The sequence below is a fragment of the Centruroides vittatus genome, unplaced genomic scaffold (genome assembly GCF_030686945.1).
Source record: "Centruroides vittatus isolate TY-2023 unplaced genomic scaffold, ASM3068694v2 contig_1773, whole genome shotgun sequence".
Classification (NCBI taxonomy): Eukaryota; Metazoa; Arthropoda; class Arachnida; order Scorpiones; family Buthidae; genus Centruroides; species Centruroides vittatus.
In genome coordinates this window covers 130,493-158,037 of record NW_027121084.1, presented here as the reverse complement: position 1 = coordinate 158,037, position 27,545 = coordinate 130,493, and the positions used below count along the sequence as shown (strand labels likewise).

The window sequence follows — 27,545 nt, the reverse complement described above, 5'->3', positions numbered from 1 at the left end:
AGAAATACACAAATCTGTGGATGTTCAAACTCTTAGAACATCCATAAATTGGCTCAAAGCCTGGTTATAATGCTCTGTGATACAATTAAAGTCTTTAACTAATTTGCTTCTATTCTTCCAATTTTTTCCTTTTTATGAAATCATCTAAGTACTGTCTTTGTGACATTATTACTGTTAGTATCATACAGCAAAACAGTAACAAACTGTACTTAATAGTTAAACCACAAATGGAAATACATTTGTCGAAAGCGCTCGAAAGAAATGAAAAATATTTGATAACGCCATATACAGTGAGTTTATTTCATATTTATAGTAAACTTGGCGTGAACAGCATACTAGACTTTATTATAGTTAAACCACAATAGAAACAATGCCAAACTACTGCTGTACTTATAAACCCTCGATGTTTTGGGTAGACTTGTATTTTTTAATGGAACATTCAAATACATCCTAAGTATTTTTATTGTTGGGAAACAGTCACACAAATTTTCTGCTACTTAATTTGTTTATTTTCTGCTCTATTTATAATTTAATATGTACACTTAGTTTTTAGATCTGTGTACATAATATAAATTTTCCACAAAATTTAATTGTAAAATGTAGCTTCTGTTGACTTTTAGTAGAATAAAAATCAACAGTCACTTTTATTTTTATCTAATTTATCTTAAAAATATTGCATTAAACAAATATATTTTAAAACATTATAAATAACATTGTGTATAAAAAACACATTAAAATTAAACATATAAATATAATCAACTCTAAATTTACATGGTAAACTGTTGCAGTATAAAATCAAAATCACATAAATTGAGACTAACATCCATAAAAGGTTGTCAATTAAATATAGTTGCTAATTTTGTCTTTCAGGCTGAGAATCTGCCTTTTTGAAATAACGCCTTTAATGCATTATCTTCATAAACATGCATTTACAACTAGTACTAAAAAATCACAAGTTTGTTGTAAACTGATTTTTTAAAAATTGTCCACTATCCAACATCAATATTTTCTTTGAGTTGAACATTGCCAGACATACAAGAATTCTCATACACGATATGACAAGTTCAATGGAATCTTCAAATTTCTTATTAAGAAAACTTAATTCCTTTTTCTTAAAATTTCTATTTAGGTGTATAAAATTTTGTTTCAAAATGTGGAAGATATATGAGATTTTCTGCTGTTTGGTATGAGAAAGCCAATTTGAAAGTTCTCATAAATATGTCACATGCCAAATCACACATTTTCTAGGCTACAAGCTGTAAGGAACTATTAACGCGTTCAGCCCTTAGCCCGAGATATCTCGGGCAAGTTGTATAGCGTTACAAAAAATGGGGTCCTTTAGGACCCCTAAAAAAATTTTTTTTTTTTTTTGATTTTTCGGATGTTTTCTAAGTCTCCAAATTTTTTGAAAAATTTTTACCCGCGCGAAAAAATTTTATTGCGAGTTTAATTAACCTTTAATGACACGCAATTAACGCTTAATGGTTTTTTTATGGGATTTTTTTATAAAACTTTATTCATCTTTCTAAAGTTCTAGTGCGTCGATTTTACTTCGGTAAAGTTATTTAAAGCTATTTTCTGATGTCAAAAACAGCATCCAATAGTTTTTTAATTTTTTTAATTAATAGATTTTATTATATATACGTTTAATTAAGTCGGGGGGGTCGGAAATTTCAATTAAAATCGTAATTTTAAAAAAATATTTAGAAATATACCGCCATCTAGTATTCACCCTACTTTTTACCCTTCTCCTCCCGAGAGTTTCATGAGAATGTCCCGCGAAAGACGACACCAGCTGTTCTCAAGGTCATCCAGCTGTGTAAACAATGACACATCGGTGTCAAGTTTCGCGCTAAGGCGAGACAAAGGAAATTATACTTTGAAGCTTTTTCTTCAAAATTAACACATTTCTATAATTTTTTTTTCGTTTTTATGTTTAACTACATTAAAATTAAAAAGTATTTAATTCTCCGGAGTCCCAAGGAGTTAATTTTTTGTAATTTTTTCTATAAATAATTAATAAAAGTACAATTTTTCTCACTTTTTTAGTTAAAAATGTGAGTTTACTATAGATTACCACCTATGGAATTTCAGGACTTTGATTATATATTTGAACTCACGGGACCGAGACGAGTTCAACGGTACCCTATTTTTGGATCGAAGACGAAAAATAAAAAAGTTATCATACTTTTTAAGTTACCATACTTTTTTAATGCTCTCATGAAGACGGCACCATAGTTGCTAGTACTGCCATCTTGCGGTAAAGTCTGCAAACCATGACGTCGAACTACGGTCATCTCCAGGAGGGTTAAACACACGATACGAGAGCGGAGAGAGCGACGCAACTTCCGATCATTGCACGATTGCCATTTCAATTAATGTTACTTATGGCAGCAAACATGGCGGCCGTTCCCACTGTTTGTGCTCCCGACTGACCTCCCGGAGGGGAGCCACTGGCAGGCCGCCATGTGCTAAACGTCACTAGTTATTGATTCATGGTAGTTCTCGAACAAAGTAAAAAAGGGGGAAACGTCTACTAAAGGCAATTTTAATGGCAAGCGACGCGACTCTCGATTGCAATAGCGAGGCCAACTTAGAGGAGAGAGCGAAACAACTCCCTATTATCGCACAATCGCTGAAAAAAAGTATGATAACTTTTTTATTTTTCGTCTCCAGTCCAAAAGTAGGGTATCGTCTCAGTCTCCTGAGTTCAGATTTATACCCAAAGACCCCAAAATTCCATAGGTGGTAATCTATAGTATCCCCAAAAATGTTAAATCACTTCCATTATTAACTTTTTCAATCCTAGTTTTTATAATTAGTTTATTAGATGTCGATGGTCTTTTTCCACTAAAATTCACTATTCAGCTTTTTTTTTATTTCTATTTAATTCTTTACAATTTCCTGATATGGAGTTAAGTTCAATGCCTACAGTATGAACAGGGTTGTGCAGATTTTTCTCAGTATGATGCAAGACTTTGAAATGCCGCTTATGCTGCCTGATGCGATCGCCTCTCTGTGTCATAGCACGACCTTAAGCATGAAACTGAGACAAAATGAAGAATACCCTCTCTGAACATGTAAACTGAAAGTAATAACATGATTGCTATGTTATAATATTTAGCTCAGATCTATATATTAACTTTACCAACAAAAATATTTAATTTTAAAATAAAACGCTGAAGAATGTTTTAAAATACTATTGTGTAAGAGAAACTCATTCAATTCAAATACCATGTAAATCGAGAGTTAAGTACAAGATTATTAATTATCGTCATATAAATAAATTCCTTTAAATTCAATTTTCCTTAAAATCCATAACAAATTTTACAAACTGAACAATCTTAAAAAAAATTTTTTTTGTTTAATAAAATATTAAATATTCAATTTACCAAACTCATTGAAATTGCAGTAGCCTGAGCTGCAACATTTGTGCCTTTCCGAGTATTTTTAAATCCTTCCATTCCCTATAATTGAAACACATTTGTTACATTTCATATTTTAACTTAATAATAGAAATTATAAAGAAGTAAACTTACACATGACCTACCTACAATGAATTTTCCTGTAAAAAAAAAAAAACTGTTTTTAAAATGACAAAATTATTAACTATAAAAGAAAACTAAATTGCAATAATCTAATCTAAATTAAAACTAAAATATTAATGAATTTAGATATTGATATGACATAAAAGAAGAAAATCATCATGTTGATGGCTTTTTACAACGTTTTTTAAAGTTCAACAGCAATATTTAATAATAATCTTAGATTTTAAGTTAATTTAGAATATATTTTTAAAAATTTTTTTTAAATATAAGTACCACATACATCTATTAGCAAAATGTTGATACATTTAATATACAGTAACGATATTAATGTATTTTCAATAAATAACTATTACCTCTAATATAGTTATCCTAATACATAGTTCGAAAATTAAGCAAGATTAGTAATTTAATAAAAAAAAAGACTAATGTAACTAGTATAAATAAAAAATAACAACAAACTAAAAGAAAGCAAATATATTAAAAATAACCACAGACAAATATTTTTAACAATCATAATTAAGTTTTGAAAATTTGATATTCATGAAAAATTGCCATTTTATGATTTTTTAATTTTATTCAATTAACATTTGTTAAAATTTAATAAAATTAAAATAGCATCTCTAGCTTTTAAAATAGCATTTTAAAGTCAACATTTACATTAATACAATCAAACCTCTAAATAGCAACCACTGACAAAACAAAAAATGGTTGTTCAGATGGCCATTGCTGAGGTTATTTTTAAGTAAAATTACACTTCACTCTGACACCGGGGATGAAATACTAAATACTGAACCTGTTACCAAATTACACCGGTAACAGATTCAGTATTTGGTTATTTTTAAGCATTTTCATTGGTTTAATTATGGTTTATTTAGTATATTTACAAGTAATTGTGCATAATATAATCACAATTTATTATTACATATTTGCTAATGTATATTTTAAAATGAAATCTTTACTAATTCAATTGTGTTTGAATAATTATAGATTATTATGTGATAAATGTTACATTAAGATATTTAGAATGTCACAGTATTTATTCAAGTTCTTTATAAATTTGTCACCTCTAAAAACAAATGTCTGATGAAAATTTTGATATTAATATGATATTTGGTTGTAATTATTCTATTAATATACAGTAGAGCGTCATTTATCCGAAAGCTGGTCAACCAAAACATCAGTTAACCGAAAGCTTTCCAGTTGGACTGTGTCATGCTGAATCAAACATTTTTGATACTAGATTAACTTCTAAGGTATAATTTTTTTTTGTTTTTATTTTTTTCAATATATTTATTTTGTTTGTACAAAATAAAGAAATAATTTTTAATGATACAATAGCCACAATTATTATAATAAAAATTTTTGTTAGGCTTAAAATCGACGAAAATTCAATGCAAAGTGACATGCAACGAAGAAAAATATCAACAACATGGGACAGATTAATATATTTTTTTGTACATAATCGGTTATCCGAAAAATAAGTTATCCGAACAACCCCAGTACTCAACTGATTCAGATAAACGATGCTCTACTGTACTAAGAAACATTTACACATTCTTTGAATGTGCAATTACAACACTAATGCATTTATTTACTTAATTCCAATTGTAAAGAGTGTGGCTTAATAATAATAATTTATTAATATTGTAATCACAATTAACATAAAATGTATTTATATCAATTATTTTAAAATCATTAAAAGCATTAATACTAATATGTAAATATTAATAAATAGTGAAGCTACTTCAATGTCAACCTGTCAATATAAAAAAAAATCTGTTTACAATGGTCACATCTAGTGGACAGTATACATAATAAAGTAGCTGTTGTGTGATCCACTAAACAGATCATATCAGAATGAATATGTTAATTAAATATGTAATAAATCTCGTTAATTATATAATTCATATCATTATTAATAACATTTTTAATAATTTTAAGTCAATACAGAAAGAGAATAAATAAATATTTTATATTCTTTTAGTTTCTTAAAGTTATTTCATTATAAATTAAAATAATAATAATGAAAATTTTTTAAAAGGTTTACAACAAAAAAATAAAAAAAAGTCAATAAATTTGATTCAAATTATTATATTTGAATTAAATTTCTTCGCACCTTTATAGTCTGTTAATGTCATGATGGTATTGTTTTTTGTTACTTTAATGTAGATAATAGGAAGTTCTGAATATAATGTATCACCAAAAATTAGATTTGGAGTATTTTCATCTGGAAAAATACTTTTCCTGTAAAAAATTTTTATATGATAATTTATTAGAAAATTTAAGTTTTGATTATACTAAAAAGCTATAAAATAAGTTAATTGACAATAGAAATTTTTGAAATATAATATAAAAAATTAAAATTACTATAGATTATCCTCTGATTTACTTCAAATACTTTTATCCTAGCTGTTAATCTCTCACAAAATTTAATCACAATATAATCAACAAATAATTTTAATGAAAAAAATTACGTTTACAAATCTGGTGTGTGTACGTTTAGGTGTGCCACACTGAAGTTACAGATGGACATATGTGAGCAAATGTACCCTCAGGAGTGAAGGTTGTCAAACTTTACTAGTCTGAGTTAGCAGGGTGTGTTCCCCAATAATGTGGAAATCAAACAGGTATAAACACAGTATAGTGATTTATTACAATCAGCTCTGTACAGAATATTTATTGAGCTTTAGTAGACTATATTGTTTATTTCTTATAAAAATTAATTCAACTCAAAAAATTTTTGGACAATATAATATAGTCATAAAATTTTTTTACAGCAGTTCAGTCTTTACTAACTTACTGAATACAGAAATATAAATGCAAGTTACCATAAATACTGTACTTCAAATTATCAAAAACACTTTAATTATAAACGTATTTTAAACTGTAAATAATGAGTACTTATAACAAAATTATAATAATAATACTTATTTGTTATTCATAATTATTTTTATTGTCAAGAATTTTTAAATTACTACACAATTTTTCAAAAAAAAAAAAAAAACAAAAATTGTCCAAAATATGCAGTCTAAGTTGGCAGGGTCTGAAATTAGTAGAGGTTTACTATTTAAAAATGCAACTTAAAGGAAATTTCCCTCGTCATGTGTGAATGTCACATGGTCATCATGGAAAGATTAAAAAAAAAAAAAGTATTATAGAAGTGGCACGTTGCAGCTATTATTTTTAAGTTTAAATTTAAAGAAGTTGAAGATACGCCATTTGCCAAAATATTTCATTTAAAAATGCAACTTAATCCCTTCGTCAAGCATGAACGTCACGTAGTTACCGACATCAATGTAACTAAGTGCGATCATCGATATAACATTTATTCTATAGCTAATATTTACGCAAAATAAGTAGCCTATACTTTCCGTCAAAATACAATCAAAATTTCATCTGGATTGGATAAAAATTGCAGCAGTTGTAAGGAATACACACAAACACACACACACAGTATTTTATATAGTAATAGCAAGACTTAATTTTGAGGGTAGAAATGAGTTTTATACAACACTGTAAATAAGGGACGGGCAACGTTTTTCTATATAAGGGCCACATTTAGAACTTTTGAACTGACGCGGGCCGCATAAAAGAAGGAAAAAAAAATGGCTGATCACAATTGTTTATTCATAGGCTATATGATTATAAATTAACATATTAGGTTTTAAATTAGTTTTGATAAGAGTCGATATCTTATCTTGTTTTACTTTTTACTAACTTCATTGCGGAAAAAACTGTTCACATACGTAAGTTGTAGAAAATAACGATCGAATTTTTGCTGCATACTTCCTTATATAAAGGACGTCCGATAATTTTTAATTATGCGATATAAAATTTTAAAAACCACGAGAGTTTAAAAAGAAATAATTTTGTCGAATTATGGGCTCTTAACACACACATTTAGGTTAAGTTTACAAAAATACTAAGACAGTAAAGTTAAACTTGTGTGACGCCATCTGTTGAGATTTTATTTTAAAACATTTATTATTTAAAAAAGGGGGAAAGAATGTTTAATTTTAAAGGTAGAGATGTGTTTAAAACAATTATAAATGTCAATAACAAGCAAAATTTTCATTAAGTGCGATTCTAAGTGAGATATGACACACGACCCTCCTATCTCCCTACCCCTTGACCTTTATCAAAATCTAATATAATTAATATCCCATATACAGAAATAACCCTTCCAAAATTTCAGAATTTTTGCTTCTAGTTCAGATATAATGCAAAATAGTCTCCAGCCTCGACTCTATTACTTCTTTCGAAAAAAACAAAAACGACGTTCAGTTCCTTTTCTCTCCACTAGAGGCAGTGCGATCAATTACTCTATATTTTCAAGAATTTATTCTTATAAACTTTACGATTTCCTTATAGCGCCAGTATGGGTAATGTTTTTATTAATTCATAGCCATAACGAGAAATTTTGAAGTTACATAAAAATTCATAAAGTTTTCAAAATGATTTCGCAGCACTGTCACTTTCTACATTAAGTTAAATGGTTCGTTTTGAAGGTGCGTGTACTTCAACGTACAATCATTCACATTTTCCAACAACAAAAATTGGTCAGTATTTTAAAATTATATATTAATTCCGTTACAACAATGACTAGGAAGCGATCATTAACTATTCGCGTTTTTCATGAACTATAGAGGGTGCTGCATTTTTACAAAATGGCTACTTTATCTGAATCGCTTGTAATTAGTCAACCTAAAATTAATCATATATTTCTGATCGCTATAATAATATATGCTGCTTGTAGCTATTTGTCGAGAAATTTTATGGAAGGAAAACAATCATTGCTAGCGGAAAACGTAATTTTATGTAGTATTATAAAACAAATGAGCTCTTTGTATTCAAACACCAGCTTTGACATTATCCCACCAGGGCTGTTTTTATAAGCTATGTAAGCTGTTGCTTAGAACCTCGAGTTTCAAGGAGCCTCAAACATTCCTACGAGAAAGAAAATTGAAGTCAAACTTTACAATAAATTTTTTTACAAACCAACAAAATGTACTTTAAATACTATTCAAAATAAAAAGTAATTAATACGTTTGTGTTAATTCTTGATTGACTTCTAAAATTGTGAAGGGTTGGTAAGAGGCCTCACACAGAGTTCAGCTTAGGGCCTCAAAATGCCTACATCCGGCCCGTGTCTCAAAAATTACTGGCATTTTAACTTTAAGGAAAAATTCCATTAAAATTGTCAGCATAACTTGTTTCCGTAAAGCTAGGCAATCGGAAAACTTTTTGCCAATTCTTAACAGTCGAATCTACTCTTTCTGTCCATTACATTTATGAACTTCTCCGAATTCTGATTTACGAATAATCATCTGTTTTTCACGTGGGAACAGATGAAAACTTATATCGGACTCCCGTGCGTAGCTTTGGAATTGCAATTTGGAACGCAACAGAAAGCTTTGCTTTTCCCATTGCTATTCATCTTTACTGATGACAATACAAAAAAAATGATTCAAACGATCCAGATAATATATAATATTGGTGTTTTGTTTTAAACACCAAAGGGCGAGCATCCGGTAAAAAAAAAAAAAAATGCGAATTGACACTGAACCAAAAGGAGGAAAGAGCAAGGATAAAACTACTGAACAGTGATAATTGTCTTGGGTTTGCGCCTGACCAACAGGGCTGGCTGCGAACATTTTTTTCCGGTTTTCTTCACGTGACCAACACATAAATAGCAGCAAGTTTCACAAAGTTCTCCGTTATATCGTCTGAGTTGCGTTGCCTTATTTCACCAATCAATCGCAAAAAAACTCGAATGGGAACAGAGGAGAACAGTAAAAACCATTGATATTCGAGACTAAGTCTCCGTAATTACCTGCCCGTTTCCGGTTACAACAACTTCCCAAATACTGTATTTTGGCATTCAATTTTTTATACATGTGAGAATTATTCGCACGAATGTAACTAGTGTATTATTATTATATAACTTGTAAATTAATTACTGGATTCGTCTAAATAAATCCAATAATTGATAATTTTAAGAAAAAGGATTTTCCAAAAATCATGTTTAGAAAAATCAGTGAACGATATTTTTATTATGAAATAATTAGTTGTATTCAGCACAGTACTAATTGTAAAAACTGCTTTTAAATTACAAATAAATAGGGAAAATAAAAGAGCAAATCAATTTATTTACATAAAATTTATTAATGTAAGACAAAATTTCTCAGTATACATTAGTGCCTTAACGAATTGGGAAATTGATTTTTCCTTAGTCATTGTAGAAATATAAAGGTATGCTGTTGTGCATTTGAAAGAACCGTCCACTCACTCCGATGGCGTCACACTTGGGGTGTGGTGTTATTCTCCTCGTTGTATATATACAAATTATCTATCAATAATACATTTTTCTTTGTCTCGAATGAATTATTAACGTAATTTTATATTTCTTATCATTATATATCTTTTATTTTTAAAACATTTACTAAACAGAATCTAACTATTATTAGTAAGGATGCACCGATTAATCGGTAAGTAATCGGTAATCGACCATTTCTCCGATTAATCGGTATCGGCCATTTCGCAGATTAATTGGTTTGAATAATCGGCCGATTTTGCATTTTAATATTTTTGTTAGAATGTCACGTATAAGATTAGAATAAAAAATAATAAATTTCTGTTATATATTTCTTATATATCACATGACAAATTGAATATTAAAAAATTTTAAGTTATAATATGTATTGATAAAAGAAATAATTTAAAGTATAATATAACTTATTCAAAGCTATCTCTTTTATTTAAAGCTTAAACTTTAAATATATAAAACCAATAAAAATTTAATATTCAAACTTTAAAACCCTTAAATTCTGATAGCCTATTTCTTGCCAGCACATAAATGTTACCTCCAGTGCTGAAAATTCTCTTTCACTTTCAATGGAAGATGCTGGGGCACTTAGATATTTCATAGCTATTTCGCTAAAATTAGGAAAAAGTTCTTTTGAACTTCGCCACAAAAATGGGTCACTGTGTCTTTGTATAAGAGGTAAATGTAAATATTTTTCTAATTCTTGATCAAAACGTTTGTTCCGTTTTTTCTTCCTTTTTAAAAACATGCTCTTATTCAATGTTTCGTTTACCAGAAGCTAATTCATCAAATAAATTAGATTCTCCTCCATCTTGATCAGCTCCAGAAATGGAAGCTTCAGGATTTAATTCTTCTTGAGATTTTGAATTATCAACATTATCTAAGCTATCGATTGTCCATCTTTTTATTTCCTCTACCATATCTTTTTTTTTTTTTGAAATTTTATTTTGAATTTTGAATCTAATAAAGATGACAAGCATAAAGACTTGTTTTCTATATATGCTGAAAATCTTTTTTTTAATTGAATTTTCTAGTCCTATTGTGGTATTAATGCCACTAAAGGAACTACTGCCCTTTGCTTTTGATAATCAGAATAATTTCAGAGTCTCTATTGTGTGAATTATTGAAGATGAGGTGGTTTCTGGGTTGCTTCCACAGTAATTTCTTCGAATGGTTTTAAAAGTAGAACAATTTTTTCAACGAGACCACTAATATGTGCTCAATGTGGAAATTTTATTATCTATATCATACGTGACAAGGACTTTTTGCTGTTCCAAGTTTTTTTTGCAACATGTAGTATGTAGAATTCCAGCAAGTAGAAACATCTTGAATTAATTTGTGTTTCTGCAAACCTAACTTGTCTTGCAAATCTTCCAATTTGCTTATAGCTACAGCAGAACGATTAAAATGTGTGACAATATTTCTATTAACTGTGATTATAGTTTTCACATCTTGTTGAGAAAATTTGCATTCGTTTAGTGTCAGCTGCAGTGTATGTGTAAAGCATGATAATGCCTCTAAGTTGCAATTCCTGATTCCAGCTACCATATTTGCTCCAGAATCTCTCAGTACTAAGAATATCATCTCACTTTTCAACTTATACCATTCAAGAACAACGTTTATCTGTTCACTGATTCGTATAGCTTGTGGGAACCTTCAAAGGTAATAATTCGCAAAACAGCTCTTTCTTGCTGAAAATCATCCTTCAACCAGTGGGCAGTTACATTTGAAAAAGGAGAATTGTTTGTAGTTGCTGTCCAAATATCAGCGGTTAAAGAAATATATTTTGCATCATCAATAGCTTTCTGAATTTTTTGAAATATATTAGGGGTGATATTTTCAAAAACATTTTTTGTTGGGAATATTGTAATTAGGAATGATTTTTTTAGTAATCTTTGAAATCCTAAATCAGACACAACAGAGTATGACTGTATATCTACACTTATCATTTCTCCAATCAAGTAATGAACTTCTTTGGATTGATCATTTATATCCCACAATTTTTTCTTCTCTATTAATTGAATTAAAGTAGCTTGTCTTTGGATATGAGTTTCCGTTGTTACTGATAAACATCCAGCTTCTTTTGTTTCAGAACTTTTCTCTTTTCATCTTTAAGTTTATTTTAAAAAGTTTACATGATGACATTTTTTCAATGATTTATCATGTTTTTAGTGGTAAAAGTTTTAGCATTTTTTCCACCTCTCGAAATAGAAGCCTGGCACAAATTGAACTTGGAAATCTCGTTTTTATCTTTCCTAAAAAATTTCCAAGTAATACTGGAAGCCATGAGGGGTTTGGATTTGGCTATTAATTAAAATTAAAAAGTTTTCCAAAATAATAATTTATCATTTTAATTTAATACATAAATCTGAAAAAGAAAAAAATAGCTTCATATTGAAAATTATTTTTATAACAAATTGATATAAAATTATTTTTATCGTATGAAATTTTATATTTTTATTAAGAATATATAATTTCATGCAATAATAATCATAATATAATTATCTATTAATACAATAAATTATTAACACTAATCGGCCGACAAGCATGACCAATTAATCGGTAATCGGCCATTTTGCTTATCGGTGCATCCTTAATTATTAGGTTCAATACAATGTAAACCAATCAAGTCATTAGACATTTAGATCATACACTAATATCGATCATACATGTGATTAATATCGTAAAACATTTTTATGTCCAAGCACTCACACTTGGGTATAACTTTATGAAATTAATTTCCTTAACTCTTTTGGCATAAAAATTGCTAAACGAACATGCTAATTATAGTTGTTTTTTTAAACATTAAATGGTATTTAAAAATCAAAAATGAAAACTTTAGATTCGGAAACATACTACTTATTATTTACTTAATTATACATATTTTTAACTTAAATTTCAATATGGATTGAATTAAACAAAGTTTAAAGATTATTAGTAGTACAGTAGAGCGCCGATAAGTGGAACGTTAGTAAGTGGAATGGCCGGAAAGTGGAACGATTTTCAGTCGGACTGTGTCGTGCTGAATCGAATGTTTTTGATACTAAATTTACTTCTAAAGTATAATTTTCATGTTTTTTATATTCTTTAATATATTTATTTTGTTTGTACAAAATGCAGAAATAATTTTTAACGATACGATAGCCTCGATGATTATTATAAAAATTTTCGTTAGGCTTAAAATCGACGAAAATTCAACGCGAAGCGACACGCAACGGAGAAAAATTCAACAGGAAGCGATACGCAACGGAGAAAAATTTGAACATCGGACAGGTTAATGTATTTTTTCGTACAAAGTCGGAAACTGGAACAAATCATTAACTGGAAGGACCCCAGTCCCCAATTGGTTCCACTTATCGACGCTCTACTGTAACTGCACAAATAAAGTGTGCATTTAACTAAAATATTAAAAAATCAACATATACAAAAAATTAATATTTTGTAGTAAATACATATTCAATAATTCAACTTAACAAAATAATAATAATTCAATTAAATTTACATAAAATGTAAATATTAGAAATAAAAGAATTTTCAATAAATTAAAAATTTGAATTGACTACATAAAATTACAATAATTAGCCAATAAGGATAGGAACTCAACTTTTTTCTTCTTCTTTTTAATAGTTAATAAATTTAACTGATTTTGATGAATAATTCTGTTAAGTTTAAATACGGTAAGATTTTAGCCCTGAGCGTGGGGGTCGATCCCATAGAGCAGTGTTTCTGTCTTTTGGACCCTTCTGAGCTTAATATTTTTCTCTGACTCCCCCCATATCTTTCTAGTAGCTCAGGAAAAAATTTAAAAATAAAATTTAAACTTCCACTGCTTTTTTTTAAATATTACAAAATGATTTTTTAATTAAAATAATTATAACATTATGAACTATGTAAATACTGTATGTACTGTACTTATACATTCATTTTTAAAATAAAACATGTAACAAATTACTGTATTCACATCAATCTCCACATCAATGTTGCTAGACATGTGATGACTAGAATCAGTAGATGTAATCATAAATTTTCGGTAATAAATCTGGTAATTTGAATCAACTGAAATGCATATTCTTAAATAACTCAACAAAAAGATAAATTGGCTTACACCATTTTCATAATAAACGGTCCATATGAGAGTTATCAAATGTACTATTTTGTATTGCAAAGAACATTGTTAACAATAAATCAATAAATAAATAAATTTAATTTAGCACTGTCTAGTTATTTACATTTCAAGTAAAGAAAATTAGCATCATCACGAAAAAAAAATGCATGAGATAGATCCTTTAAAAAGTGACTTCACCAGCCAGTATGATCAGGGGAATGTAAATGCACTTCTTTTTTTGTGCTTCTCACAATCAGTATGCCTTGTAAATACTTTAATTCCATCGTATTTAACACTAAATGATGTTCAACAAATAATGCAATGAGCTGAACAAATATCATTATGAGTTAACTGATTTTTGAATTCATTTATTTGAAGCTAGATTTTCTTTTCGCAACACAATTAATTTAAAAATAATTTTTTATGCGGTCAACAGGGACGCATAAAAAAAGTCTCACATAGAAAATAACTCAAAACCGTACGAAATAGAATTTATTGACAACAGATGTCAGCACTTGACTGCATCGTCTGGTCTATCGTCTGTTTTACATATTTTTGTCCAGGTGGTGTTTTGTTGACTTAAAAAGTAAATTATTTCATTTTTCGCATATTCATGCAATATTATTACTATAATAAGTGCATTTATGCTATAATAAGTTTATTTAGCTATAATAAGTCAACGTGAGACATGACGAATCGCACGAGACTAGTCGCCAACTATACCGCACAAATTAAAAATTCGCATTAAAAAAATCGCACAAATAAAAATCGCACATAAAAAGAGCGCATAAAAACAGGTTTGACTGTACTTTAATTCCATCGTATTTAACACTAAATGATGTTCAACAAATAATGCAATGAGCTGAACAAATATCATTATGAGTTAACTGATTTTTGAATTCATTTATTTGAAGCTAGATTTTCTTTTAAAAAAAAAACATGCAATTCTACATTTAAGAATCAGACAAATGCAGGACTGGCTCTGGCTCATCTCGAAAAATCAGTTTTTAAAACTCAAAATGACAATTGACTCAACATGAACAAATGTGCAAATTGGGTTTGAAAATTTAACATACTGAATCACTATATATGAATCATAAAGCTTTCATAATTATAATGAGAAAGTTGTTTTATCATTATAAGTAATTAAAATTATTTTTAAATATTTTTTCATTCAGTAATATTTTTTCAATTTATATACAGTACAATTTTGTTTAATTTTAAACTGGTCTGCGACGCATTTTTTTGACAGTCGACCTTGATTTAAAATTGCCGATCAAGCTGGCCCAATTCCAGTCCGAAGGTAATCCTACTGGAAGGAAATAAAAATCATAAGTAAAACATTTCCGATCCTAATGTACTGTACAGACAAAATGTTTTTGTCTGCAAAAAAGGGATCCTATTCCAAACAGACGTACTGCACAGTAAGCTTGAGTTCTTCAATTAGGCACCATTTTATTTTTAAAAAATGACGTCAGGTCTCCTGGTCAAAATTTAATTAACAATAGGCTTTACGTTAATGAAAAAATAATAATTGAGAATGAATAAGTCATATTTATGAGAAGCATATTTATATCGGATAGGAGTAAATTCAATAATTGGAATGGCATAGAGGAGCGTTACTTCAGCAAGATTGAAATTGGGCACATTTTCGCCTCTAATTATTTTAAATGAAATTAAACAGTGGAATTCATGCAATATAACTCATCTACATTAAGATTTTTCTTTGTTTTATTCGTTTACAGCAACATAACAGCTGGATGATCTGTCAATAGGGGAATGCCTCCCGGGAGGTATATTATGGGAAACTGGACCCTATTTAGGTTTTCATAATGTGAAGAAAACCAAGAAATCTCCATGTGGCCAGCCCATTGGCGAGATGCAAACCCACTATCAGTGTTCAGTGGTTTTATCCACTAGGCCACTTGTGGGCCTCTACATTAAGAAAGCTTCAAAACAATGTATAAAATGTAATGTAATTCATACAATTATGAATTATTTCAACAAAATGGAAAGAGATTTTGTCTCATCGTATTCTGTATACAAGTATATAGATATAGTGGCAGATACAAGAGGGCTGCAGGGGCTTAAGCCCTTGCAATTGACAAAAAAAATTTTTGTTCAAACTTCAAAATATTATTTTTTAAAAACATTTATGATGGCAAATATAGTTTTTAGGACCATCTGCAATACAATCTCTCTGCACGGGTTAATAAAAAGGTACAGTACTTGCAATTATTCAAATATGTTTAATTTTTGAGTTAGCCTCCTTTAGGAGTAATTTGGGTGTAACTTTAGGCTGTAACTTGGGCATCATTGGTCTAAATTATAAATTTTTCAACAGTATTTCTTTTTATATATCCTAAAAAGTGCAAATACAAATGAATTTATCTTGTGTTGTATTGAACTATTCATTTAAATTCACTTTACTGGCTTTCAGTGTCATTTTATGACACCTTGTATTATAATTTTATTTTTTTTTAAAATTTTCTTTACAATTTAGTTACAATAATGGTCGGCAGATTTTTGTGGCACAAGGGCCTAGGTAGGCCAAAGGGTGCCATGTCTAGCAGTTATATTGCCAGGTCTTTTAAGTCTTAATATGTCAACTGTTCTGCTGTATATTCTAGAGTTCTGTATATAAGTTTATTGCCTTCAGATATACCACAGTAGGTTAAATTTATCTGTTATCATCTAGTGTATTCCATAGAGCTTGGTCATCTGAAGATGTATATTGTTGACAGTAGCAAGTTGAGCATATCAGTTGGTATCCTTTATTATTAGATAGTTATGTGTTATTCTTGTATATCTAGTTCTCAGTCAGGCAAGTATGATTTATATTTTCTGGTTTTTCTGTTGACTGGTTGTCCATTTTATTAACTTTGATTTGATGGTGTGTAGTTTATTATTGAGTTGTTTGTTCCAGTTCTCTTGCCATTTGTTGTATATATACTAGTACTTATTAATATGGCTGTATAGGTCTTTATAGTATGGTCTGAAAGTTCCAGCTTGGTTTCTGTTTTCTTGTTTTGCAAGTTTGTCTGCAGTTTTTTATTTCCTTGAAATCCTGTATGTCAGGACAGCTAATAGAAGGCCATTGTATTTCCTGCTTGTTTGAGACATTGTACAGTGGTACCTCGGTATACGTCTGCTTTAGAATATGTCCAATTTGGAATACGTCCTGTTTGGACGAAACAAATTTTGCTCGGTATACAACTTTGTTGGTATACGACTTAATTCAATTGTGACGATCGGGATCTCTATATTGTGAACTTTATCATCTTTAAGACTTATAAAAGTCATAACTATATTTTATACAAACTCTACATTTTATATAAAACGGAACGAAGTAGACCAAAAAGGGTTAGTTAAACGGGAAATCAACTGATAAAACTTTCTGATAAGAGCGGTCTAAACTCGATTCCCACGAGTTGAGTTCCTTGTTAAGATGAGTCAAATTTCGGTGACACGACTACGTCACCGATAACGTTATTGGTCCAAGCAGATCATCTCTTCTGACGAAATCAAAGAAGGGCTTGCAAACTCCCTCCCCATATAAAAAGGGAATATGATGAGTAAGACGGAGAAGTTGTTACTAACCGTGTGTGCGCACTCAAAAGGATAGTTACCCATCGCCGCCGATCCTCCCTCATCACCTATATTCACGCCGAACTGTCGTTGTTACACTTCCTATCTGAACAATTATTATCTGTTGTTGGACAGAGTTATTACTCGCAGGCTACTACAAGATCATCTATTCTGGGCCCGAACAACCTATAAGGATATCATCTATTATTACATCGACGTCCGACTACATATCTTAAGGTATTTATTCTACCCGCAAATAATTGTAAGCTCTCTCTCTAATCCGCGTAGAATTTACGTTCGCGGATCGTGCGTCATGTATCTTATCATCTTCTGTAAAGTAATCGTTTGTATCTAGTTAGACAAATGAGAAAAATTAAACAGATATATTTTTATATATAAATCTCTGGGTGCGTTCTTTCCGTCATCCTCTCCACTTGCTTCATTCTGGGTCTAACCCATACGTAACTGCTCGCGCAATTGATTTTCTGTATCAATCTAAGGATACAGTGGTGTCATCCTGACGCGGTATCAAAGAGATACCGGCCCTATGGTCACACAATTATATGCACCATCTATGAACAACTAGCACTATCAGTGTACTAGACCAGACTAGACGTTCGCAGTGCCACGGTCTATAACTTTGTTAAATTTATTCTGATTTTAATTTGTAAGTAAAACTTTTTATTAATCATGAATTGCAAAAAGGCAAATGAAAAGCAACAGAAAACTAAAAAAATGACTAGAATCACAACAGAATTGAAAAAAGAGATTGTTGTGAAATATGAAGGTGGCATGCGTGTTCGAGATTTAACTTGCATACTTTATTCCGAAAACGACAATCGTGAAAAATAAAGACATTATTAAATCTGCTAACGTTGCAAAAGGGGTTAAATCAATTTCTAAACAAAGATCGGAGACATTAGATCACGTTGAGAAATTGCTTTTGCTTTGGATAACTGAAAAACACTGTGTTGGCGACAACGTATCAGAAGCAATTATTTGCAATTATTACTGTAATAAATTTTATTATACATTTTTAAAGTTATTTTTTTTATTAATGTGCTCAAACAGTGTTTCAATTATTTTACAACCCCATTAATATACCATATCAAGAGTTTTTTTTTACATGAGAACGAATTAATCATTTTTACATTACTTCTTATGGGAAAGGTTGGTTTGGTATACGTCCTATTCAGTATAAGTCCAAACATCAGGAACTGATTAAGGTTGTATACCGAGGTTCCACTTTAATAGGTGTTGTATGCCATTGAGTGTTAGGTAGTCTGTTATCCTACAGCTATTAATTGCCTGTAGTGCATTGAGTGAGTCTGTATATAATATAGTTTGTCTGTGGTAAATGTCAGAGATCCATGAAAATTGCAAACAGCTCTGCAGTATAGAACATTGTTTCTGCAGAAGTCCTGCAGCATAGGTATCCTCAACACAGACAAAGTTATAGTAATATTGTAATTATTAATACAGTAATATCTCACTAACTCAAAATACATTAATTTGAAGCATTCTGTGGGTCCTGGGCACAGTATATAAGATCTTCCCATATATTCATCAAATTGAAATTGTCAATACTTTTAACTCAAACCTATTTTCCTGTATACTCTCCACCCTTTTGATAGGTTTGCAATCTTCATTTTCTTTTATATTCCACATGAATATAAGTGATTAAGATAAACACTATGACATCATGCCAAACAACAGCAGGCTATTAAAACCTCACATTGACATCCTTTTATTGATACATTATGTTACTTGCATTCTGATTGGGACAGAAGGTGCTTTGACAATGCACTCAAAAAGTGCATGGGTGTTGATCCATACAGGACAAAGGGGAGATATCCCAATATTTTTGTACTAGCAAAATTTTGGGAGGACAAAAAATTTTTGTTTTATATCATACTATAAAAATTAAAAGGAGAGCCAACTACTGCACACAACAAATACATCTGTATCCATTAAAAGTCTGAAAATGAGAAATTTTTCTTATTCATTGTCATCAGTCCAGTCCCTCAATATTTATACAGATCAATCCCAATGCAAAAAGTGCCATAAACTGTATACAATTTTGTGAACAGATTCCTGAGAAATGGCTTGATAAATAGAAATTTACAGCCACAGAAAAATTTGAGAAAAATCGGGTATTAAAACTTACTAATTCTAAACTAACTTGAAGTCAGTTTCTCTTTTCTACCCCTTAAATTTCAACTTAATAAGATTATTTTGTATATCAAGTATTTCAAGTATTCATTTTTATCTAATTTATAAGAAAACAAATAACCATAATAGTATGTCACATAATATCATTCATTCCATAATTTTTTTTAGAATCCCACTTTACTATCAAACAGTAAACACCCATTTACTTATTACATAATAATTTATTGTATTATCTTATTTATTAAATTAAATTTTTATTTGTTAATTATCAATTTTATTGATATAAATGAAAAACTATATATATATATTTTTATTTAAAATAAATATATATTTGGACAAATACAATATTTTTCATATCCTTTTTACTCTACTTTGTCATCAAACTGATACAAGAAATCACTGTAATACTATACTACTTTATTTGAAAAAGAACAAAAATATGAATTCAAAAAAAGAATATTTTTGAAAATATAGATTTATTTATTCATAGTCTGTATTCCTGTCTTAAATTTTATTTTATATTGATTTATTTATTTCACAATAATCTAAAAAAGACAAATAATTGTAATAATAGAATTGTTTGTCTAAATCTTTATAGATTAAAATTAGCCTTAAATGTTTTTTGGTATATTGATGATGATTTATTTAACTTTACTAATGACAACAAATTCTAATAAATTTGTGTTTTCAAATACGTTTACTTTTAATTAATTTATTTTATTTTATTTGATTATTTTTCACAATGAAGTGTAATATAAATGACAATGCTTTCTTTACATCTGTTTAATTCTCATTTTCCAAGACACGTTTCAGGTCTTTGCCCGTTCTGTCCGCTACAATCGAAGGATCTAATGATTTACAACGTAACATTTAAAATAACAAGTATTTAACAAAGAACATACTTTTTTCCATTTAGGTGTTATACATTTAATTTTTCGAAAATGTATAACAGTGTGGCTTTTGCCTTTAAAATGCTAAAATACTTATAAAAGTTTGGGTTCTTAAACAACACTTAGTTCTCATCTTACAGCTCAACAAGCTATCAGCATCTTAATCTCAAACCCATTTACAAACTTGGAGATTATTACAATTTCTAAAATTTATCTATCTTTCTTAAAATATTTAAAAAACTGTTTGTTAATAAAAGATTTTTGTTTATGATACCTATACAATTAAGTTAAAAACATTTTATAAGTTTTAATTAGTAGATTTCATTTATGCTGAATATGAATAAATTTTAATATTTTTACATTTAGTCAAGCATTTACAAATTATATGTATTATCACTAAATTATTGACGCAATTATTACATATATACTTATTTTTATATTTTTAGCATTTTATAATATTTGGAACCAGTTTTCATTTATTTTGATGCTAAGATTTCCATTATTATTATTATTATTATTATTATTTGAAGATTTCTACACTTTCTTTAAATTTTCTACTATATGTATTTTTTTCTCTTTGTAAAATTCTAACATTTTCTCTGTCTATATTGCAATTATTCAGTGTATTTTATTTTATATAAACTAAAAAGTAGAATTATCTAAATCAGAAAAGCAAACAAATTGACAAAGGAACACAATACCTTTGTTTACATTAGTATGTTATTTCTTACAATATCAATTAATACTTTCATTTTCTTTTTCCTGAATTTCAACTGTCTAGGAGAATCATCACCTGCAAGGTCCTAATAAGCAGCCCTTGGGACTTTGACAACAATTTTATTTTCCTGTTCTCTGTCTTGTGCCATGAGACATCACTAAATTGATATTCATGATGAAGAACATTCAAATTAAACTTGACTAGTAAAAAATGAAAATAAACTATAGGCCTGTATTAGTTATTTACATATCGTTAGAAAATATTATTTTAGTACTTAGTGAACTGGCAATTACAAGGTGTACTCAGCAGGCTTAAAGCCTGCAATTCTATAAGAAAAAAAATGCATACCATCCACCAGAAGCATATGAGTTCATTTGCAGATCACATCCAGAAAAGACTGTTCATCACTAGTCTAAGATGACAAATTTTTAGAATAAAAAAATATGGACTGGTTTGACAATTTCTCTTTTTTGAAAATATAACCTGAAAACTAATTCCATTAATTCCTAAACAAATATAAATACAGGGTGGGCCAACGAAAACGAAACGGCAGAGTGTTCGTGTTCGTCCAAGAAATCGTTGGATATATTCAGAGTTGTTTTTAAAAATCAATTAAAACTGTTATAACATTTAGATGCTAAACAAATACATGGATGAAAATGTTTGAATATTGCAATTAAACTATGAGCTCTGACAGGATACAAACTACACTGATCAATAGGGAAATTGTAATAATAATAATTGCATACAAATGGTATGTTTTAGTGTTATACTGTTTTCTTTTTTCTTTTAATGTACAATACAACAAGAATATTTAAAATAGATATTATTATAATTATAATTTACATGTTAGCAATATACTATGAGATGATAAAAAGAGTTTCATAAAACCATCAGTTAATATATAATTTCATTACGTGAAAATCCACAGAAAATTGACCATGCAGATACTATATTATCGTACCATACATATTAATACAGCCCAAATAACTGAGATGTTTAACATTTTATTTTCTCTATAAATGTAACATTATCAATCATCTTTTTTCAAAATATGACAAATAAAAATTTAAAATCAAGGAATTGTAACCATATTGTACTGTACACTTATAGAATATTTTATCAAATAGACATAGTTATCTAGTTCATGGACATAGTCTCTGCATTCTTAAATTCAGCATAATCGTTATTGTTTTAACAGTTTCTTTTACTTACTAAAAACAAATAATTTCTTGCGAGTTAAAACTCTGCCAAAACTATAATATATTAAATGTTAACGTATTGCAAAATTTATAAAGAATCGTGTCAAGTACGGACAACTATACATTTCGAAGTTTTCTCTACTCCAATCCATTTTACTAGAGTTTTATCAGTATGAAAGTTTAAAAATATATTAAGTAATTATAAGTTTTTTAATTTCTGTCTATATATATATATATATAAACAATAATATACATATCTTTTTTAATATTTAATATAAAGCAAACTTTACATACAAAGATTTCATTATAATTTCATAAACACATTTAATCAACTAATAAAAATTTTGACATTTAATTTCAATTAAGTAAATATGAAATAAAAATAAGTCATTTTATTGCTTTAGAAAGACTTTAAACGTAAAAAAATATTTGTATATTAGTTTATTATCGATAAATACTTCGACTTTACTTCGAATTTTTCCAACTCGATCGAGTAAATTAAGCAAATACCCACCTTAACATCGGCGAATCGATATCGAACGACTTCTCTCCTTGGACGCCTTCATCTCTTTTCGGCATAGAGGCCATCATGGCTTTCCTGTCGTCTCTTTTCTCGCAAATAGATGACGTATGTATACATTGCATCAGTCTCAAATTTATAATGCGATCGATACATTCGAGTAAAGTTCTCCTGGCTAAAAACATGGCCGATCTTAATACGGTTACGTTTTTTCTTTTCTTTTTTTTTTCTCTTTTTCGGTGACGAAGCTGTAACGTAATCTTTAAATATAACAACTAAACAACCATATTTGACGGTAATGCAGCAGTGTTATAGCACTAGCGATGAAGAAACACAAATTGCCGTTTGAGGTCGGAGTGCAAAATATAGCCAATATATAGCGGCGAAAAAAGTTTTCTTTACTTTGCTTTAAATATTAATTATTTATAATGGTAATATTTTTTAACGTAAATAATTAAAGCTGTTATATAATTTTAATGTATGAAATTATTTCGTATATATGTATATTTGAATTTGGTGAAATTTAATTATATTATTATTATTATTATTATTATTACTTTCGGTAAGTGCGTCTCGTACTTTTTTTATGGGAATAAATTTTTAGTAATCCATTGTTTTCAAATTTGGATAAATGCGAATGCTTTAAGAAAAAAAAATATTTTCTTTCCCGTTATTTTGTAACGTGATAGAATGGTAGATCAGAAATCGATATTTTCATTCGTACATTCAGGGCCGGATTATCGAATAGGCAAAGTAGACAAATGTCTAGGGCCCGTAATTCGGAGGGGCCCGGCTTCAGTGCGGAAGATTTCTGTGTTTCAAAACGAGTTAAAAATTATTTAAGAAATTCGATAGGACAGAAAAGGCTGTATTTAACAATGGTTAGTAAGCTGCGGTCGACCAGCCATTGCCTAAAAAAAAAAAAAAAAAAAAAAAAAGTCAACAGCCACCCGTGCGTCAGAAGTAATGTACTGTACGCCACGAGATCTCTCGCACCATCTAGAAATCTTCCTAGGGCCGCCTCTCGTGGTAGTACTGATGTATGGTTATGATTTATTTTCTAAATCTAAACTTATACGTCGCGACATTGCATTTTCGATATAGCGTTCAAGTTGCTCGAGTGCGAAGATATTACAATTCAATAGTGTTTTATAAAAGAGTTAAAAAGGATGACACCACGGTGTGACTTGGGGTGACACCACGATATCCGCACCGGGTGTCACCCATGCTACGTACGCTAATGTCACATTATATAAGATTTGTTTAGAAACAACTTATTTAAATGGGGCCCCAATTTAAATTTTGTCTAGGGCCCGCTAGAGGCTTAATCCGGCGCTGCGTACATTAATTAAGTTTCACGCAAGATGTTGCTGATATGGCATGTTATGGAGTGTTTGCGTCTCTTAAAAAATGTTGTAGATATGTATTATTCTTGAGAATACCCCGTAGACACACTAACAAGAATATACAGTAAATCATGTGATCGTTATGTCGTAGTAAGAGTATCGACTAAGGCTAGGCCTCCATTTGCGATTTCTAGTCGCGCGATTTTTCAGTCGCAAAAATAAAACTCATTGTTTCCAATGCAATTGCATACACTTGCGACTAAACAATCGCAGCGATTAAAGAAAAATTGCGACCTGTCCTATTATCGCTGCGACTCTACTGTCGCTCTACCCAGTGAATCAAACAAGCAGGCGTGGACATGCACCTATTTGCGGTAGTCTAGTCGCAGTTTTGAAGCAGTCTACAGTCTTGTTCTGATCTCTGTTTAAAACACTGCTAACAGTGCAAAACTACTTTTTGTCATTCGGTAATACTAGAAAAACTTTGCAGAGTACTCACATAAATTTTCAAATAACTTGTAAAACTGCCTTTTCAATAATCTTCGACTTGTTATAGGATTTACCCAATAACAATGTTTCCGCCACACTAGAGAAGTTCAAAAATTAATATACCTTGAAATATTATGGGAAAATTCAACAAAAAATGTTTTCTATATAATAAATGAAGCGATCGAAGAAATAGATCTTGGACCATTGAAGATTTGGCAAGCGATCACACGCGTATCATTTATAACTTAAAATTGTGAAAATCTAAATACAGTATATATAAAATTACTTGTCCTGAGTGACTGATTGATTTATCATCGCCCAGAGCAAATCGCAGAAGCTAAAGAGGTGAAATTTGGCACACAGTTAGGGTACGTCATGAAAACGCACACTAAAAAAAGATTTTTGGAAATTCCCCCGCGGGAGGAGAGGGAGAAGATTAAGACTTAAACTTTCTCGGCAAAGATAAGGTGTTAGATTTTGTTTATTTAATTTTTTGCTGAGCACGTTCTATTTAATGTCAGCAATTCTCATCATTTTCAGCGGTAGGTGTTATATAACAATTACTATGGTTGTTGAAATACCGATTATAAATGGTGTTTGTTTGCAAAATCCGCGCGGGCAAAGTCGCGGGTAACAGCTAGTTTTATCATATAATTGCATTTGTCACTATATTTTGTTAATAATGTCACAAAAATAAGCATTTTACAATTCTAAGTTTGTTATCATAACTAATTTCTTACATTTTTCTCATATGCAATGCAGCGTTTCTATTTTAAAAAATCCAGTAACGAGTTGCTTAACTTTCCCCGGCGACATTCGGTGGCGCCATCTGTTATATTTTATTTTAAAAACTTTTATTTTTTTTAACTATTATAAAATAGCAAAAAGCTTAATTTTGAGAGTAGGGATAGGTTTTATAAAAAATTATAAGTGCTAATAATGAGTAAAATCGTCATTAAGTCCGACTCTACTGGAAATATACACGATCACTTTTACCTCTCTGCCCCCTTGACCTTTAATTCAACAATATGTACTCAGTCCAATATAGTTATCTTTTATTTCTCAACATAAAGTACATCTAAACAATATTCTACCTTGTCTCATACAGCATATCATTGCTAACATTGGCAGAGTTGCTGTAATTCTCGTTCTAATATCATTCTTGACAATAGCAGAACATAAACATTGTCTTTAATGAATCCTCACATGAAAAAGTTCATGGGGGTTAGATCTGCAAGTAAGGAGACTGATTATCATTCCCCTTGTCTGATCATCAGCCTAGAAATGTTACCATATCTTGGTGATGACAAAGCACCATTCATCCTGCTGAAATAGGCCATCAGGCAGTGGCATGTTATAGCTTCATGGACAACCAGGCAATTTTGAATTAGGGGCCTATGTGCAGTGTTGACTGTAGACATTTTTCTGGGGGAATATTCATATAAAAGATTGCCTGGGGCCCCAAACCAATCGCTCTTTTTGTCTGTAGGATAATATACCACTTTCATCATATCTGCATCTAGCACTTAAGGCATTAGCCAAAGCTTTGTTTGGCTGTTAAAAACACATCTATGATGTTTACAGAGAAAACAATGATCCAAACAGCTTGCCATATATCATTACATAGAACATATTTTAACTTGGTGATAAAAATTTTTGAGTTTCTCTCTTCCGAGATCCACAAATAATCATCCTACATTCTTTTGTTTGTAATATGTCAATCAAAAAGTTATTTGTAATCATCCTGTATGTATACTTGAACTAATTATGAGATCTGAAGATATAAATGATATGCTAAACACCTTTTTCTTTATAAATAAATTACTATTTTAGATAACTACTGACTGAAAATTTTAATCTTTATTCAATTTTAATCAGATCAAATAAACTCAAAACCAGCAACATATAAAAGGAATTTATTTTTCAAGATCTTCTGACAATTTTTATACAGAATTTGGCATTCAAAGTTTGTTTCAAATAATGTAGCTGAAATATATTATATATATATATATATATATATATATATCACATTAGTTACAACACTCATAGATTCATCTTTTCTTAGTTTTGAATTTTAGAACAGTTTGGAATTTTCATTAATGTTAAGTAATTAAGTAACTTCCATTAATTAACTTGATTCCTATTATGTTTTCAATATAATTGAATATTATAATAAAATACAGTAGACTCTCATATAACGCGCTCCTGTAAAATGCAAATTCGTACAACGCGACGAAATAATTGCGACTAGTACTCATACAGCACGATAAACAGTCCCGTATAACGCGCAAGATAAATTTAACATTTTCACATAGTTTCTGATTTTTTGTTTAGAAAAGCAAATGTATATGCTTACCTGTTGTTTATATGAATAGTGAAGCTGATAGTTTAAAGAAGTAGCAATTTATAAAAAAATAATAATACATACTCATTTAAAGATAAAAGAGGAAAATAATTTTATTTAACTTAAAATAAAATTATGCACTTCACTATTTAACATTTATTCACTATCGGAAGTATCAACAAATAAGTTCCAACGATGCTGTTTTGTTAATATTGGTTGTACAGTACAGATTTATTGACAACCGTTACAATTTACAGACTCCTGAATTTGCATAAATTGATCTGTTCCATATAACACG

At 29.6% G+C, this 27,545-nt stretch overlaps 1 protein-coding gene across 1 annotated transcript in view; it reads right to left on the bottom strand.

Annotated features, from left to right (window-relative positions):
* The window catches only part of mRpS11 (mitochondrial ribosomal protein S11), a 53,881-nt gene extending 30,460 nt beyond the window's left edge, over positions 1–23,421 (bottom strand). Inside the window, exons 1-4 of the mRNA XM_067263349.1 lie at positions 23,063–23,421; positions 5,665–5,792; positions 3,540–3,565; positions 3,393–3,467 (exon numbers count right to left, since the gene is read on the bottom strand). Of these exons, the coding sequence (XP_067119450.1) occupies positions 3,393–3,467; positions 3,540–3,565; positions 5,665–5,792; positions 23,063–23,253 (420 nt within the window). The 5' untranslated portion in view covers positions 23,254–23,421. The remainder of the gene's footprint in view (positions 1–3,392; positions 3,468–3,539; positions 3,566–5,664; positions 5,793–23,062) is intronic.
* Positions 23,422–27,545: the final 4,124 nt, after the last annotated feature.